The 19,210-nt window shown below is 43.8% G+C and overlaps 1 protein-coding gene across 11 annotated transcripts in view; it reads right to left on the bottom strand.

The window, feature by feature from the left end:
- Nucleotides 1-19,210, bottom strand: part of LOC149336149 (uncharacterized) — a 71,522-nt gene that overhangs the window by 39,098 nt on the left and 13,214 nt on the right. For all 11 annotated transcript variants that reach the window (XR_016284154.1, XR_016284155.1, XM_089552630.1 and 8 more), the window contains exons 5-10: nucleotides 18,463-18,604; nucleotides 18,219-18,352; nucleotides 10,911-10,986; nucleotides 5,772-5,793; nucleotides 3,179-3,318; nucleotides 2,943-3,073 (exon numbers count right to left, since the gene is read on the bottom strand). Coding sequence is in view for 9 of the 11 variants with exons in the window: in XM_089552630.1 (XP_089408756.1) it covers nucleotides 2,943-3,011 (69 nt within the window). In the remaining 2 variants the exon portion in view is untranslated. The remainder of the gene's footprint in view (nucleotides 1-2,942; nucleotides 3,074-3,178; nucleotides 3,319-5,771; nucleotides 5,794-10,910; nucleotides 10,987-18,218; nucleotides 18,353-18,462; nucleotides 18,605-19,210) is intronic.

The following is a 19,210-nucleotide window of genomic DNA, read 5'->3' on the forward strand; positions in this document are numbered from 1 at the left end:
AACTTTACATCTTGAAGGTGCACTGAAGAGGAATCAGAACTCGTATTTTTATCGCTGGAACTCGATCTACACGTTCAGAGCGTTCTTGGAATTCTTGGAGTTCTTGGAGCGTACTTGGAATTTTTGCCCTGTGCGGCCAATTTCCCTAATTCAAATCGGATTAACATCGGGCTCCTGCCTTTCTTTAATTCCCGACAAACGTAGGGAGAAACCTTTCACCTACTCCCGTGGAGGCTTGCCGCTCTGCCATCGGCGTAATGACACGTAGTGATTGGCAAAAGCAAAGAGTCCACGCGTATTTTTATTTCTGTGGGCCTAATTTGGAGCTATGTAGTCTCTGACTAGACCTATTTATTCACGGAACCCTAAAAGAAACAAAATAAAAGCGAAAGCAAAGTCGCCACGCGACTGGCCGAAAGGCACTGCATGCGTTGGTCGACTCCTCCCACCGTCTGCGAGCAGTTAAATATAAAAAGGTGGAAGCCAGATGTTAATCCAATTTAATTGGGGAAATCGGCTGCACAGGGCAATTAATCGAAATTTCTAAGAATGCTGGGAACGTGTAGGTCGAGTTCCGGCACCAAAAAGACGAGTTCAGATTCCTCTTCAGTGCACCTTTAACTGGTCCTACGTCAGTATGTGGGGTACAATCTCTGCGTGGATGTTCTCACACGGGCGTAAATTATTTGATTATTCTAAAATATACTTTCACAATACGCTCAAATAAAGATCACCTACAGTAGCGATTTTTGTGTTCTGTGCATCCATCCTGGGTTAAGCTTTGCTCTTGAACATTTGCGTTAGACCTTTTACAGCCGCTTCCAGTATGTCGTCCCATTTAGGCTAATTTCATTACATCCCACCTATCAAAAAATGTTCTCTTCCATAAGCAACAGACTTCGATGGTGGGAAAGTGCTTTTCTCAAAAGAAATCCTGCAGCCATTCACGTGCAGTTCTTACATTAACTGCAAGCGATGTGGAAGATGCCCAGTCGAGTACCCGGGCAAAGTTAAGGTCAGAGTTTCCTCAGGTAATTACTGTGCCAAAAACTACAAACATTCTTTTTTACATTGTTTGCCCAAGACTAAAAGCTATACGAGCTGAAATGCCACCTGCGCTCAAGCCTACGTCTGTTAGTTACATTCATCACACAGCCATTATTATGCTTCAGCTAATTTCACCAGCTGTTATATAATGAGCGGAACATCAAGCGGCTCAGCAACTTCGGATGACGTATTCCCCTTCCTCGCCGAACATTGTCCTTGTCCTGCATTGCTTGTAATCTCGACAACAGTAACTTCAAATCCTTTCACAGCATTTTGACATACTGCTATCCACCTTGAGCTGCAACACTGCCTCCCTCAGTCGTTTCTGGATACTTAACCTGTGACCTGTGGTAAGCTGATACCTCTGGATGAGGCCTTTCCAGTTAATCGTACACTTGAAACGAACAGCGTGGCTTAAGAGCCGGACCTTTGGGCAGGTACAGTCCAACATGTGTATATCGAACTAGAAGGGCATCGCTATGTAACTCGATATACCGACAATTTGATATATAAATAAGAAAAACAGATCCATATCTGTAACATAGAAGCAAAAATAAACTGCATGCTTGCTGGTGACCCGCTTCTTACAACAATACACCACTCGCTATGTGGGGCTAGTGGTAACCACCATTTGAAATAAGCCACTGCCTATCCTAGGTTGTCCAATCTGGTTACCACATCTCTATAAATAGAATAATCACTAAAATTAAGGTGCAGACGGCTTCTGCAATATCTTCGGCAGCAAAATGAGCGAAGCACACCTGCGGAGGGCTGCTGCTTGCCTTCAGTTACATGGAGTGCAAAATTATGGTTTATGGTTTATCGGGTCTTGGCATCCCAAAGTCACTCAGGCTATCAGGGAAGCCCTAGTGAAGAGCTCCAAGTACACAGACCTCTAGAATTTTGCCTCCATCGAAATTCGGCCGCCACGGCTAGAATCAAACCCGCAGCTTAAGGGTCAGCAGGCGAGCGCCATAACTGGAAAATGACTTACGAGAGATCAAAGGCCAAACTCAAACATACCCTGAACGTTCACATCACCACATTTTCACAGTGTGTGACGAGGCACGCTGTATAATCGAAGATTATGCAGCGAGGATTTGCTTTCGAACATACTCCAATATTAGTAGCTCATGCCTGATTCCTTGAGTGGTTACCTATAGTCTTATTTGAGCAGTTAGCCTTAATCACTTCGAAAATTATATTTTATTAACACTCAATTAAGTTACAATATTGCATTACACTCTTATATGCAATATAAAAATTCTCCAGCGAATTTTGCGTGATATGCTTGCTTCCTTCTCCGAGTTAAAAAGGACCATAATGGCGATAATTAATACTAATGTCAACTTCACTGTTCTGTGGCTTCCTTGCTCTGAGTTTAATTCAATGTAAAATAATCCATGCTATGTTTTTTTAATTTTGGAACAGAGAAAGAGGATGCCATCTCTGATAAAACTAAGCAGTGTCGTCACATTTATTTCCTGAGGACGTGGAAGTAGTGAAAACAAGCCACCAACAACACACTCCTTTTTATTGTTAGCTGTTGGCACATCCCAAGAAAATGATAGCGACGGAGCTTCTAGGTGCTTTTAGAGACACACTCTCTGCTATTTATTTTGGCTGTTGCCGCCGCCATCAACCGTGAAAATTGACCAGAGACACTGACACACAAAACTCCAACCCTTCTTAGCGACAAACTCTTCGACGAATGCATGATGATGATAGATGTGGGACCAGGAAAATCTCTGACCATGCAGCCCTAAGAAGAGGGGTTATGTTTACGAATAAGCCGTCGAAATGGCCCACATGCTTTTCCCTTTTTAATCATCAAAATTATGCCCGCGGCCAGGCAACGACTGCCAGATGACGCAATCTTGCTTGCGCATCCTTACCGCCTGGCGCAAGAAGTAGCAGTCATGTAGAGGCGCTGCCTTCGGCGGGCTCTTGTTCATGGCCGCCATCAGGCCCACAATCGGAACGGAGGGCGTAGTTTGGAAGCCGTGTAGGTGCAAGGGGTTCCACCCTACAGAAAAATCAGCGAAAACCTTAGCAAGTGCTACGAGCTGACTAAATCTGGCTGCCCTGTTCTTGGCTTCAGTTGCCATGAGCCACAAAGTCAAAACCATACCTTGATCGTGGGGGGCGGAGCGAGTACCAACTTCTGCCTGCAAGTCTCATGAGCACCTCCATTCTGCTCAGCGGAGACTGCCGCAGCAACTAGACTCGGTGACTTTTCCGGGCCCACATCCAGAATGAGCACTGCATGCGCTGCAGAATCAGCACGAACATTCATTAAATTTTTCCACAACAAGACTTACCTTTCTCAGAAGATATAAAAGAATTTGTAGAGCTAAGCTTATCAGGTTAGCTCACTAATCAGCGAAAGCTGCTATTATAGCTTTGTTTAAGCCAACTGCATTACTGACACCTTCCCATATTCGTCATTCGTCATTTGTTGCCGATTCGACGGCTGAAATGAGAGAAACCGCTTTACTAGTCGCATACCAAGCACAAGAGAGCCTGAAAGTCTTGGGAATTGCTGCACTCAAGGGAAAATATTGAAATTGTTTTTCAGGAAACGAAATGACGCAATAACTGGCACATCTCGACCGAGACACCCTAATCACCGCGTTAAAGGGATAAGGGAGGGAGTGAAAGAAGAGAGGATGGAAGGTGCCGTAGAAGGTTATCTAATGTGCACTGACATCGCACAACACAGGGACGCCTTTTGTGCTTTGCGCCATAGAAAGGCGGACGCCGCGGCAGGGTTCGAACCCGGGTACTCCTTCTCAGTAGGCGATCGCCTTAACCACTGACTCGCCAAGTAGGATGCATTAATTACGACACTTTCCGAATTCCAGCTACGTTCCCCGCGCTGATGTCCTCAGGTTTAGGTGCTAATTCCCCACTGACGGCAACCAGCAGCAGTTGTAGGAATGTTGGCGCCGCATCTACTTTGATTAGGAGCAATTTCGTGGCTAATAAAACATTTCTTCCCGGTGAGAAAGGCATTCGCTATAACATGGCGCTAACCTCTAATCTAGCCTGAACTAGTATACCTCTTTAGTACCACTTTAAAGCTGTTTTTAGGTTTTGTTCAGTGGGCTTCAGTTATATGCTACCCTGCGCACTCTTCGCTGCCAGGAGTACAGCTTGTGCACCTTCCTCGAATAAAGAAAGAGTAAAAATTTTTGGCTTGGAGGAAAAGAAATGACGCGCTCTTAACTATATCGCATATCGCAGTGTACACGCGAACCGCGCCATAAAGAAAGGATAAAGGAAGGAGCGAAAGAGAGAAAAAGAAAGAAAGAAAGAAAGAAAGAAGGAAAGAAAGAAAGAAAGAAAGAAAGAAAGAAAGAAAGGAAGGAAGAAAGAAAGAAAGAAAGAAAGAAAGAAAGGAAGAAAGAAAGAAAGAAAGAAAGAAAGAAAGAAAGAAAGAAAGAAAGAAAGATACGAAAAAGAGACAGAAAGACATGGATTGAAAGAAAGAAAGAAGAAAGAAAGAAAAAGAAAGAAAGAAAGAAAGGAAGAAAGAAACGAAAAAGGGACAGAAAGACATGGATTGAAAGAAAGAAAGAAGAAAGAAAGGAAAAGAAAGAAAGAAAGAAAGAAAGAGAGAAAGAAAGGAGGAAAGAAAGAGAGAAAGAAAGAGAGAAAGAAAGAGAGAAAGAGAGAGCGAAATAAAGAAAGAAAGAAAGAAAGAAAGAGAAAGAAAAAGAAAGAAAGAAAGTAAAAGAAAGAAGGAAAGAAAGGAAGAAAGAAAGAAAGAAAGAGAGAATGAAAGAGAGAAAGAAAGAAAGAGAAAAAGAAAGAGAGAAAGAAAGAAAGAAAGAAAGAAAGAAAGAAAGAAAGAGTGAAAGAGAGAAAGAAAGAAAGAGAGAAAGAAAGAGAGAAAGAAAGAAAGAGAGAAAGAAAGAAAGAAAGAAAGAAAGAAAGAAAGAAAGAAAGAAAGAAAGAAAGAAAGAAAGAAAGAAGGAAAGAAAGAAAGAAAGAAAGAAGGAAAGAAAGAAGGAAAGAAAGAAAGAAAGAAAGAAAGAAAGAAAGAAAGAAAGAAAGAAAGAAAGAAAGAAAGAAAGAAAGAAAGAAAGAAAGAAAGAAAGAAAGAAAGAGGTGGAGGGAGATCTTTAATGGGCACAGACATGGCACAGCACACGGGCGCCCTTCCGTTTCGCCTCCATCGAAATGACGGCCGCCGCAGTAGGATTCCAACCAGGGTACTCCGGCTCAGTAGACGATCGCCGTAACCACCGAGTCCCCGCGGCGGATAAAAGCAGAAAAACTGCGCCGCCCGTAAATATGGAAGCGCAAGCGCACGAAGACCTGAGCAGTATGGTTCCTACTTGAAGGTTTCAATGTCGTTCGCCATTTACAAATATTAGGAGACTGACCGTTCGGTATCTAAAATATGCTAAGGTCTCCTGTCGGTAGAGTTAGTACTCGGGCTAGTTGATATTTTTTACGCTCAGTTTTTCAGCGCAACGGCACAGGGCCAAAGAAAAGAAGCAGGAAGAGAAAAAGGACAAACACAGCTCCTGGCGGCTTCGCGAATCGTAGCGGTAGCACGTACTCAAAAGAAGCGTAAATTGGTCACGTGAGTTCAGTTTATGCCCAATCCATGACTGCACATCGCAATTTGGTCCGTCGTGAAAACCCAAAATAAGGCTCTAAAAGGACCATGATAAATCGTAGACTTATAGCGAACTGAGCTGAACCATACTTACAGTACTCCTCGAGCTCAACGATCTGTAGAAAAAGACAACGTAAAAAATAAAGTTAACATTCGTTCTTTGCGGTAGCTTCGCAAGAGGCAGCCTTTGAATTCAATTTTAAATAAATTATATTGTTAAAATGAATTACATACTTCACTATGTAAATAAGCTCTTGTTGGTGCTACTGTTGAATCCACAGCAGAATGCACAGCTAAATTTCTAAACCAAGGCTATAACATACAACAGCTATTGCTAAAAGATATTGTTAAAATGCATTACATACTTATGTAAATAAGCTCTTGTTGGTGACACTGTTCAATCCACAGTAGAATGCACGGCTAAATTTTTAACCCAAGGCTGCATGTAACAGCTATCGCTAAATTATATTGTTAAAATGAATTACATACTTCATTATGTAAATAAGCTCTTGTTGGTGACACTGTTGAATCCACAGTAGAATGCACGGCTAAATTTCTAACCATAGACTGTATGTAACAGCTATCGCTAAATTATATTGTTAAAATGAATTACATACTTCATTATGTAAATAAGCTCTTGTTGGTGACACTGTTCAATCCACAGTAGAATGCACGGCTAAATTTCTAACCCAAGGCTGCATGTAACAGCTATCGCTAAATTATATTGTTAAAATGAATTACGTACTTCATTATGTAAATAAGCTCTTGTTGGTGACACTGTTGAATCCACAGTAGAATGCACCGCTAAATTTCTAACCAAAGACTGTATGTAACAGCTATCGCTAAATTATATTATTAAAATGAATTACATAATTCACTATGTAAATAAGCTCTTGTTGGTGACACTGTTGAATCCACAGCAGAATGCACGGCTCAATTTCTAACCCAAGGCTGTAACAGCTATCGCTAAATTATATTGTTAAAATGAATTACATACTTCATTATGTAAATAAACTCTCGTTAGTGACACTGTTCAATTCACAGCAGAATGCGTGGCTAAATTTCTAACCCAAGGCTATAACACCTAAGGCTGTAAAAAAAATTGAATTATAATTAAGTTCGGAAGCGGTACAAAGGATATGACGGGTCCCGTAGTAGAGGGCTTCGGATTCATTTATACAGCTCGGGAATAATTTAGACTACTTGTATAATCTGAGTGCACAGGATGTCTGTAAATGTGATTAAGCAGAAACGAGGTTTTCCTGACAGGCATACCACATTTTCGATATGAGTTGAAGAGCACCGCATTGGAGAGGAATGCAAGTCCTTAGTACTAATTCTCACTGCAGAGGAAGGCGCTATGGCAGGAAAGAAGAGGGAGTGATTCCTCGATAAGCTGCAGAACATCCACAGAGACGTGGTGGGCACAGTACGACCAATGCTGACTTTTTCACGCTTAATGTCATGCTGAGTAATGGATATTTATGGTTCTGAAGGAGTCTCTAAGGAGTAATGGTATCTTACGCTACCGTGCGATATGATATGGTATGCGGGGCTTGATCTCATAAAACCTGGCACTCTGTAGTGGAAGGCACTCATCCCTCATCACTAGGAGCACTCCACAGCGTCGTTTCTCATATTCATGTGAAGAAATGGGTTGTAATGTGGAAGTAATGGCAATCGCATCACAGTAAGTTCAAATGGCTTACCATGGAAGCACATTTACTCCTCTCTAGCTGACTTTTTCGTCGCATTAGGGCGTTCACTCAACCCTCTTTGTATTTAAAGACAATGACTGTTATCCCATAAAGAATGTGGCAATGTGACAAATACAATTATTTACCTGACCTCTGGCAGGGACACTTCCGAAAGCTGTGACGCTCCAGTTCTAACACGAACTTGCACGAAGCTCCCATTCAATTTCATTACTAAACACGACGATAACTAGATAGATTGCTTATAACATACGCTACATGAAAACCCTTCTAGGAGCACTTGCTGCTGGGCTGGTTGGTTTTGGTTCATAATTAGTTTTGAGGGGCAAAAACAGACGAGACACCTAGGAAGGCGCTTCGTCCTGTTGCCTTCCTATGTGTCTCGTCTGTTTTTTACACCTAAAAACTATTTAATCGTGAAAACCCTTCGCCGACCTATTACTTGAAGAACAGTGACATTCTCAGTAGCGAACGGTCTCATGACATGAAAAACTGAGTCTCATCCTAGAAATTAATTTTTCAAGCTAATATTCTTACACGGACAAGTAATGGAACGCTACCTGTCAAAGCGACCACTTTCCACTAAAGTGGCCACCTGTGCCGGAGCTCATTCTGCTTTTTAGTCTTATTCACTATGACAGTTTAGAAGCGGTTAATTTTAGACGAACTGCCCAGCATTGGTCAGACAGGGCCATAACTTTTACTCAGATGACACGGCCCGCTCCGCCTCCGAAGAGGCCACGGGCGCAGTGCCTGCAAGGTAGTAAGTTGAGCAATTGTATAAGGGGTTGCTGTTATTGATCGATTAAGTTCGAAATGAGAATTAAATAAAAAAAAATACACGGTTATTAGTTGCTGAAAACATGAAGAATAAAGGGATGCTCAAATCAAAGTCACACCACTAAGTGCAATACGGTGCTCTTTCCACGACCACAACTAGAAAATTTCCAAAGTTGCCGAACGTAGTGGCAACAGAGTTATCAGAACAAATTTCAATTAAATTCATCTTAGCATCTAACTGCATTGCCCTAACTGTACCCGAATTTGTACCCAAGCTGTACCCAAGAGCAAATTTGTGTACCCTGCTTCGCAGCCGAGCCTGCCCACATTGCTTGTACTTGTTATGAAGTGCAAGCAGTGTGTGTCATATACTATACTGCTCAAAATATAAAGCTGCAAAAGTGCCCCTACCTGATATTTTTCAATACATAGCAGTTCATTAAGCCACCAATGCACGTATCGTTTGGAGCCAACTTGCACATCGACACAAGTGTACACCTACCCAAATCTAACTGGCGTGATTCTCGCATCCCTAATTGCACCTCGTAAAATGCTTAACTGCTTGCACATTCATGTTATTTGATACTTATGGTGGCATTTGGTGCCCATTTTCATCTGTAAAACTAAAGTATCAGTAACCTTCATCGTCTACGGCTAAGAGGAGCCAAAACAAGGTGAATATATTCAATGGTTCTGGTATGCAATCGCACTTCTTTTGAGTAAGAGGCTTGTCTAGCATGGCAGGAAAGTAGTTCACCAGGAGGAGGAAACAAGATTAACCAGAATTCCTGAGTGTGCAGCTTGTTTGGGTCTTCTTCGTGGCTGCAGACGATGATGATTTTTAATAAGTTTGGTGCAGTTGAAAGTATTCTACTCAAGGAAAATATGAAAAAAAAATGGACAGTCAAATGTCACCATGCACATCAAATTACAGTATGAATATCCAGCAGTTTAGCTGAGAAAAGCCTATATTACAAGGTGCAATTAGGAATGCAAAAATTAAGCCAGTTAGATTTGAGCGGGGGTACATTCAGTATTGGCAGTTTTTTTTTTTTGCACGTGCCCAATGTAGCGTAATAGCCCAACATTTTGAAAATTAGCAGCTTTTTTACTAACTCGCGAATGCAGCATGTATTTTCGCAAACAGCATGGCACCACAATGTCCACCATTTCAATGATGAAGATTTTACCTCTGCTGATTTTTTTTCTGAATTGCTAGTTCGAAAAAAAATTCAAAAACGGCTAGCTTGCCCTTCCAGAAATAACAGCATCTTATTATTGCAGTTTAGTTTGTCTCATGCTGTAAAAGAAAATTCTGCAATTCAGATGTTATTTAACTGACAAAGATTTTGCCCCTAGTACTATTTTTTCGAATTGCTAGTGGCGTGTACAGCTTCTAAAATTTCGACGACTGCTAGCACCTTACTTATTTCTAATTATAGTTAAAAGTACTTAGGTATATATATATATATATATATATAATTAAAAGTACATAGGTATATATATATATATATATATATATATATATATATTGTGACGAAGAAGACGAAGCTGGCAGTGGCGCGGGACTGATCGCTCGCGCTCGGCCAGCGGCCATTAAATCATCTCATAGCCATCTGTCAGCCCGTCTCATTCGTCGGCTGGCCGTCACGCAACATTTTACAGGGAGTGCGAGTTTCATACGCCCTCAAGGTGCTTTCCAATGTTTTTGCTGCAATCTAGGTGCAATTTATTCATTTTGTTATAAGCCGCAAGAACTAAAGTACGCTTACTCTCAAGCAAAGAGTAGAGCATGCTTTGCCATACGAATGTTTTTTTTTCCCCGAAGATGTCCGCCCATTTCACTCAGCGGAGCATGTCATTGAGACCACAGATTGTTTCATATCTTTAGTGCGTTACGAGTTTTCCAGACTAGATTACCGCAGAATTTCGTCACCTTGGTTACAGCTCTGACTTCCTCTTATGTCCATATGCCTGCTTGGGCTGAGGTACAAGCTCACTTCAAGTGAAATAAATAAATATGATGCCGCAACAATTCACCACGTATTTAGCGACCTTCTCATCAATCGCTGTAAGCTGTGTCTTGCAAAAAAAACTGTAAATAGAAACTAACTCGTATTTTAGTCCTCACAAAGAACACAGTGCAGCAGTTAGCCTCTACATGAGTAATGGTATCGTACTATGATACAATACAGGACGGTATGCGGTAGTTTATGGTTTGGTTTGGTTTGGTTTTATGGGGTTTAACGTCCCAAAGCGACTAAGGCTATGAGAGACGCCGTAGTGGAGGGCTCCGGAAATTTTGACCACCTGTGGATCTTTAACGTTTATGCTCCCAAAGCTCAGATTCTATGGTCTTGGGAGACGTAATGAAGGGACCTCAGCTGCGGGTCGCAATTTGGCATTCTAATGTGATGCCAGTAGAGCTAGAGGCCACATGGTTACTGTAGCAACTTTCATCCTTTCCTGGTCCGATTGTGGTCCTGTTCAGGCGTTCACTCTTCTCGAACGCGTTTGGTACTAAACACAATCACCTGCATTAAGTTGGGTGCAATCGGACAACCATTATTATTTCACGTGACCTCCTCTTTCGACGTTGTATCGCTGAGCAATTCTGACAAGCCACGACGCTGCACACCTTGCACATGGCACATATAACTGCAACAATTCAATAACAGAGGATGGAAGAGTTTCTTTAATGCTATCGGGCTAAGGCCCTCGGTCTGCCCTGGACTCACCTCGGGGGGTAAAGATGCCTCCACACACGCCCTGTTGAAGGCGGCCGGAACGGATCACGTGGTCTGGAAGACAGACCTGCAAAGAGGCGCTTCTAAAGCTTCTTCAAGCGCTCCAAACACCACAAATGATATATGTTTTGTATCACTTTGTTAGTGCGAAGATATAAAGCACCAAAAATTGCTTGATGTAACATTTTGAATGCAGAAAAGACCTAATTCACGATGTACAGGGTTGGTCAAAAGTTCCTGGGCCACAGGGTCCACATTTGAACAGTGAAGTAAGGCAGTTACAACACCCCTAAAGCTGAAAATACCTGTAGATGACAGAATCGAAATCGTTCTAACCTATGATAACCTTGATAGCTTTACCGGCATCTAAAATGCCCGGATATACCGACGAGAAGCAGCACCTGTGGCCTGGCAATTTTTGACCAACCCTGTACGCCTCCGCGCTTTACGTAAGTGCCAGTGTGGCTGCAGGAACAGTTCTCGTTTGCTTGTCCACAATGCTCCGGACAATAGCAGAAAGGCTTTGTCAGGTGGCGCCCCCGTAGTGGCAAGCTTTGGAAAACGAGGAGGGGGGTTTGACTTTTACCCACGACTGAACAAATGTGGACATAAATAAACTGACCACGCTATTTCGTTGTACGTGCTATGGTGACAACCCTGTTGGAAATACACACTGTTCATAAGAAAGCGCACTAGTGTCCACTACCAGCATACATATACAATAGAAAGCAGTTCAGAATGAAGATGAGAAAATAAAAATCACTGCAAGCAATGACGTGGCATGCCAAATGTTTACAGCAGGAGCCTCCATTGCTTTCCACACGAAATCATTTCAACTGGGAAATAAGTCTCTCACCCCACAAAACTAGAATGCTGGCTTTCCAACTCTGGTAACATTCTCGCCACGGTCGCACCAAAAGGCGCGTTTAAGACGATGCTGATCAACTTTCTAAATTCCGCCTGTAATACCGATGCGTAATTAGCAAACTTAGAGCATTTCGAAGGTTCGCAAAAAAATCAGGCCCATAGGCACACTTCAAACCTTCCATAAGCGGGACGTCACGGCTGCAGGCATGAATGCCAACAAAGTAGAAAAGCTGTTCTCGAGCTTCCACCGTTCCTAACTCCTCGGCTGTCCCCGTTTCTTCCCATGTGAACTACACCCTTTTTGCAACAACATCAAGGTGTAAACAGTGCTGTAGAAAAGTGCCATTTGGTAGGTTGGTTTCTGCAACACCTTCGGCAGCAAAGACCGCGAAGCACGCCAGGCAAAGGCCGCTGCAAAGCTCTAGGTACTGCATTGCCTTCAGTGGCAGTATGGCATGCAAAATGAGTACGAGAGACCGGAGGCCACCCTTTCAACGCACCCCACGTTCACCTCAACATGTGGTTTCACAGCACTAGGGGAAGTAATTTTAGAGCTTCGTTAGGAGAAGGGCCACTTGTAGGGACTCGATGAGGCATTCGGTATATCGAATAATCGGCGCGATGGGGGGCACGGGCGTGGAAGTAGACAGGGACAAGCCCTTGTCCCTGTCTGCTTCTATGTCCGTGTCTTTTGTTGCGCCCCTGTGTCATCCTGAAAAGTTATGAACCAACACGCCCAAATACAAGTACTTCTGAGTATACTATCGCTCTTTGCACCCTTCCCACGTCATATCTTCCACCACATTTCCGGCCTTCTCACCCTCTCCCTTTGTTCACCTTTTTTTTTCTTTCTCCTAATCCCCTACTATCAGTTCTCGGAAACCATGACATTCCTGTTACCCCCTCCGCCCCCACCTTTTGGCTTTCTCTGAAGTCGAGCCATTCACCCCCCCCCCCCCCCCTCCCTTGTCCTTCCTTGGAAATGTCCCCCCTTTCCTTCTCCTTCCAGTGCCAGCCTATTTTGTTTGCCTTGTTCTCATTTCCCTATACCAGGCTGACTAATCCTCTTATCTGAGTTTTTCAGGTCCACCCAGCGCCAACCCCCCGTGGCAGCCCCTTCAAAGCCTTTGTTCATGACACACCCCCGGGATATAAGTTTTTCCACTATTGCAGCTTAACGAATCAAGATTCACCTCCCTCCCCTTCCTGACACGCATCCCCTCTCACACCACTTTCCTTCCCCACCCCCGGGGCCTTCCTCATCGGAGCGAAGGCCCTATTTAATCCCTACCAATGATGAACGCTTCGCCCAGACGAAGACAAGTCCCCCTTGTCGAAATGTTGGCTCAAGCAACCTGAGGTTTTCCCCTCCCTTGTTAATTTTGTGATCGCTGAAACTGGAGCTCGATATACTGGGAGCCTTTCCTATACTTTTACACATGATTTTCAAGCGGTTAATTTGTGTTCGATGTAGCCAAAAATTTTTGAAATCTTAGGGCCTGATATATCCGGGCTCGACTATAGTAGGATGAGATTAAAGGAAAAGAGCCTTCTAGCCTCTATTGTATCCCGAGTGAAGGAGAGAAGCCAATGAAGAACTGTAATATTGCGGCATACTATCTAAATGTACAAATGTTGTAAAAACAAATGATCAAGGAGGTTGGGCTAAGATGAAGTAAGAGATAAAAGTAAGCGTGAAAGCAGAGAGCAATATTCAGCCTACAGTGCTACCAAAAAAAGCGGGCGATCCCAGAAGTCAGACGCTTTTGTTGCTTTTTTCTTGCGATTCGTAACCGACAAGCGGTTCTGGTGGCCTGGTTTTTCTGGCGTGACTTCGCAGGACAGCTCATTCGAGCGCACGCACGTCCCGTTGAATTATAAATGAGCCTTTAGAAGTATTGTAGGTAGCGCCCGCATGCATTGCGGCACAGTTCAGAACTAGCAGGATGGGTCGGTTACTTCTGACCTCGACAGGACATGCGTCGAGGAACTTGCGTACACACAGTCTGCTAAGCGAAGTAGAGTGGAAGCCACAAGCTTTCTTGCCAATGTCTGTGTGAGAAGTTATTGTTTGAGAGCATATGCACACTTCCTAGCCATCATTTAGAGCTTGTAGATTTCACTCCAAAAACTAAGGAGCCTTTAGTGGCACAGTGTGCCCCCTGAGGTTTCTGTTTGCCTTCACGAATGGGTCGACAAAAATTTTGCATGAAACCCCCATAAAATGAATTAACACGTCGAATTTTATGAGAAGCTGTCATCTGAACGGCAGAAATTTTGTAAAGCTAATATACAGATTACAGTTTTCCTTATGGCAAAAACTTTGCAGCCGCTGCTTCAATAATTTTACCACAAGAAATATGGTCCATTTTGCACAAGCGTGGTTTTAACACAAACAGGAATAGCTGCATAAAACACTTACAGACGTGGTTAGAACAGAAGAAAGTACACACACACAATCTAGCTCTATTCATGGGGCGTACAGCATAGAGGAATGTCCTGCGATTTTCCTCCACAGAGCATATAACAAAAAATTGGCAGAGGCTTAGCTTGGTTAAGCCCGGTAAGTTGAGAAAGCAATAGCCCTGGCTGCGCCTGGTTTGCCTGGTGGTGTGTCTTGGTAGCGCTCCTAGTAAAGCTTACGTTTATCAAAGTCTTGCCCATTTGTTTTACGTCGCATTATACTCACCACACGAGGGACCCCACGTGCTGGGAGATTTATGCGTGCCTCGGTCGCCAAAACTAGCGGCTGACGCTAACGGATGATTGTCTAGAAGCTCCGAGCTACACGGCCAAAGCCGGCGGCCGAGGTTGCGCATAACCGATGGATGGGATGGAATAGAGTTGAAAATGGAAAATGAAATTGAAAATTGAAAATGAAATTGAAAAATGAATGGACGGATGGACGGACGGATAGGAGCGCCCCCTTTGAAACGGGTGGTGGCAATTGCCACCATGCTCAACTTTTCTTTAGTTACTTTAGTTTTTGTTTTTATATTTTGTTGGTTTTAATTTTCTATTCTTATTTTTATCCTCATTTTTCATTTTTGATTTTTATTTTTATTTTTTTTTTCCGTTTTTTTATCTTGTTTATTTTTTTATTCTTCGCAGGTGCGCGCCGCACCGTGGTTACGCTGGGGCGACCGCGATGAGACGAGTTGAGGCTGTCTCTCTCCGTCTGGCGTGACGTCATCACAGCACAGGTCACGCTAAAGGTCAAACGTGGTTACATCGCCGGGACGGCGCTTAAGGGCTCAAACGGTGAGCAGTATTGCTTCCGCAATAAAAAGCACACAAGTAGCAGCACTTGCGGAAGTGACAAACGAATTTGCAGTGTTTTGTAGGCACGTGGTTTGAGCGATAGCTTACGCATGCACGGCTGATTTCAGTTCACCAAACAGGCACATTCAAGCTGGTTGGTTGGTTTGGTTTGGTTTGGTTTGTGGGGTTTAACGTCCCGAAGCGACTAAGGCTATGAGAGACGCCGTAGTGGAGGGCTCCGGAAATTTCGACCACCTGGGGTTCTTTAACGTGCACTGACATCGCACGTGTGATGTCAGTACACGGGCCTCTAGAATTTTTCCTCCAAAGAAATTCAACCGCCGCGGCCGAGATCGAACCCGCGTCTTTCGGGTCAGCAGCCGAGCACCATAACCACTGAGCCACCGCGGCGGCTGGTCATAAACTAAACAACCCAGCGCCGTGCCCAATCATGAGCGGAGAGTGGCACATGCAGCTCGTGCTGTGTGGCTGGGCTAACATTTGAGGATTATGGAGCATGGATTAACTACCGAACACTACATATATCTTACGTAACGTGGCAGCCGCGCTCAGTTTCGGTGGTGAAAGAAGATGATACCCCAGAAGTCTCAAGCTTGCTTGCTGACCAAATGCTCGGTCCAGGTCTGTTTTCGGACACCCCAAGTGACCCAGATTCAAATTAGCCACAACGCCCTTTACCCTTGGTGGAGGCTGCTGTACCTTCCCCCTCTCATCTTGAGCTCCGTAGCCGCACCTTTGCCCCGACGTACGGTATGCCTAAATCACAATCCACACAACCCCCATTCCTTCGCCTACAAGACGAAGACAAGTCCCCTTGTCGAAAAGTTGGCTCAAGCAACCTGAGGTTTTCCCCTCCCTTGTTCATTTTCGGATCGCCAAGGACCATCTACCACACCCTCTCTCTACCATCGACTGTTAAGGTGAGCTTCAGCAGCGTGACCCCAGCATCTTCAGCGGCGCCGACGACCACGATGACGACGACTGGTTGTCGTCGGACCAACATGTCAGCGCTCGTAAAGGATTAAACATTCCACAATATTAAACGTATTCCAGTATTTGTAGCTCATGCCGAATTTCTTATTGAACAGTTATCTATAGTTTTATTATTCACTAGCAATCAGTAAGCTCTACTCACTTGGACAATTGTTTGTCATGAATTAAAACTCAAATTAGTTAAAAAATATCGCATTAAAACTCTTGTGCAATAATTGTTATTCTCCAGCAAACTTCGCGCGATAAGCTCGCTTTCTTTTCCTAGTTTAATGAGATCTCTAATGTGAATAATGCTAATTAATGTCAAATCCACTCTGGCTTCCTTGCTGTCAGTTTCATTCGGTGTAAAATAATCCATGCCAAGTTTATTTCTTCTTGACCAGAGACAGTGGCCAATGTTGTCACAATTACTTTCTAAGGACGTGGCATATGAAAACTAGCCAGGAATAACGCTGTGCTTTATGTTTTTAGTTGCTGCCACGTTAATTGCTGCCACATCCTCAGCAAATGATAGTGACGGTGCTCCTTGGTCCTTTTAGAAATGCGCTCTCAGTCCTATATTTTGTCTGTCGCCTCAGTCATCAATCATGAAAATTTTCCAGACGACACACTTGGCACACAAAACTGAAGCGCGCCTTTGCGGCAAACTGAAGAATGCACGACAGTGATAGCTGTCGAGCTAGGAAAGGCTGTGACCATGCAGATGTAAGACGATGGGTTGTTCAAAGAAACGCGTGTTCTCTGGAAACAAAGATAAGACTTTCCGGGAGATAATGGAGGCCTTCCGTATAAGGAAGTCGGCAGATGTATGCGTGAGTTTCCTTGCTCCTCCTTGACGCCGAGGTTCATTATCTTCAAAGAGCACTAAACTATGATAACAATTAGATTCGTCGTGATGTAACGTGTGTTATTGCCTGTAACCTTTATAACCGTGTTCTGACTGTGCATGTAACCGTTGGTTTTGTCTATATATTTTGCGCTTTTAAGAAATTTTGTCAGTTGTTAGTGAGCACTTGTGCTGTCGTCACTCTGTCTCCGTCCCTGTCCTCGTGGTGTTACAGCAGTATGAATGGGTTATACGAGGGGGTACCCAAAAGAAACCGGAATAATTTTTTGAATCGGCAAAGCTTCTATGGTACCGCGTTTTGCCGCTAGGAGCGCATAGAACGAATATTTCAGAGTCAGTAAGCCGAGTGCCGTCGCTGAAGAAGGCCAGACTAGTTTAGGCAGAGTTTTAGAGTGACGGCTGTTTTGTGTGAGCGTCGTTTTTGCAATGGCTGATGTTCGTGAACAGCGTGTGCCGGTGAAATTCTGATTTCTTTTCGGAAAAAGTGGAACGGAAACTCTTGAAATATTCAGAAAGACGTTCAAGGACGATGCTATGGGGACAACTTAAGTGTTCCTGAATTAAATCCTGAACAAAGCAACAGTCATGCCAATGGAAAACTTCAAATTCACCTCGCCTCAAGAAAGTTCGTCAGGTGAAACCAAACCTCGAAACAATGCTGATTTGTTTTTTCGACGTGGGAGGAGTCGTCCATTCAGAATTTGTTCCGCAGGGTGAGACAGTTAACCAGGCTTTCTGCTTGGCTGTTTTGAAAAGATTGGGCAACAGTGTTCGGTGGAGGCGGCCTGATTTGTGGCAGACGGGTGACTGGTTTTTCCACCATGGCAATGCCCCTACTCACACAGCCCTGTCTCTACGACAAATTCGGACCAAAAATGGCATGACCTCTGTTCCTCAACCCTCATACTCACCCGATCTTGCCACGTGCTACTTTCTTTGTTTCGTAGAATGAAAAAACAGGTGAATGGAAAGCGTTTCGCTGATGTTGCTGAGGTGAAGGAAAAAACGACGGAGGGACTGTCAAGCATCACAAAAGATGAATTTAATTAATGTTTCGAAAAATGGAATGAAAGATTCGATAAACGTATTATTGTAAGTGGAGAGTACTTTGAAGGATATTAAAGGTCTGTGCTTAAAATATGAACAAATAAGTTCAAACAAAAATAAGTCCGGTTTCTTTTGGGTACCCCCTCGTATTAATGAATAAGCCATCAAAACGACCCACACACTTTTCCCTTCTCAATCATCAGTTTATGCCGCCGTCCAGACAAACCTAGCTAGATAATACAATCTTGTTTGTGGATTCTTACCGACTGGCGCAGGAAGTAGCGGTCATGTGGAGCTGCTTCGTTCGGCGGGAGCTTGGTCACCGCTGCCGTCAGGCCCGCAGTCGGAACGGAAGGCGTAGTTTGGAAGCCGGACTAGTGCGAGCGCCCCTTCCCTGCTGCTGAAACCACGAAGCAACGAAGACCTTAGCAAGTGCTGCAAGATGAATCAATCTGGCTACACTATTATCGTCTTAAGTCACAGTGAGCCAAAAAGTCGGAACCGAACCTTGGGGGATTCTTTCAGCAAGGCTCAAAGCAGCTGCGTTCTCCCCAGCCAAGAATGCTGCAGCGGGCCCAGGATGTACATGGGCTGCACTAGACTCGATGACTTTTCCGGGCTCACTTACGGAATGAGCACTGCACCAGCACTGCATAGAGTGAGCATTGCATGAGCTGCAGCACCAGCACCAACATTTATTAAACTTTTCGCACACATTCTAGAAAAAATTAAAACTCAGTGAAGGCTGTTATAGCTTTGTTTTAACCAACTGCGTTATTCTTACTTTCCTATATTATCTTTTTATCCCTTTCCTCTCGCCCCTTCTCTCCTCATTCTTTAATGTAAATGTGGAGTGGAAGTTACTCTCCACTTTGGCATGGCTGGCAGGTGGCAGCCGTTCAAATGCATTTTAAATAAGTTACACTGTTTCAGTGAATTACATATTTAACTAGGTAATCAAGGTATTGCTGCTGGCTTTGTAGATTCCGCGGCAGAATGCACGGCTACATGGCGAAGCCAATCCAAAAACAGCTATTCCTGAAAAAAAATTCACCGCCCCGAAGCGACACATGGGCTACGAGGGACTTTGTCGTAGAGGGCTCTGGATCCATTCATACCGTTCCCGAATCATTTACCTAGTCTACTTATAAAAACTGAGTGCAGAGGATGTCTTAAGTGTGATAATGCATAAATGAGGCCTCGTGTAGAACTGCCAGGCTTTCACTATGAACTAGAGAGCAGCTTCTTTAGGGAG

This window comes from Amblyomma mixtum, chromosome 7 (assembly GCF_055824585.1).
Source record: "Amblyomma mixtum isolate Tamu chromosome 7, ASM5582458v1, whole genome shotgun sequence".
Taxonomy (NCBI): Eukaryota; Metazoa; Arthropoda; class Arachnida; order Ixodida; family Ixodidae; genus Amblyomma; species Amblyomma mixtum.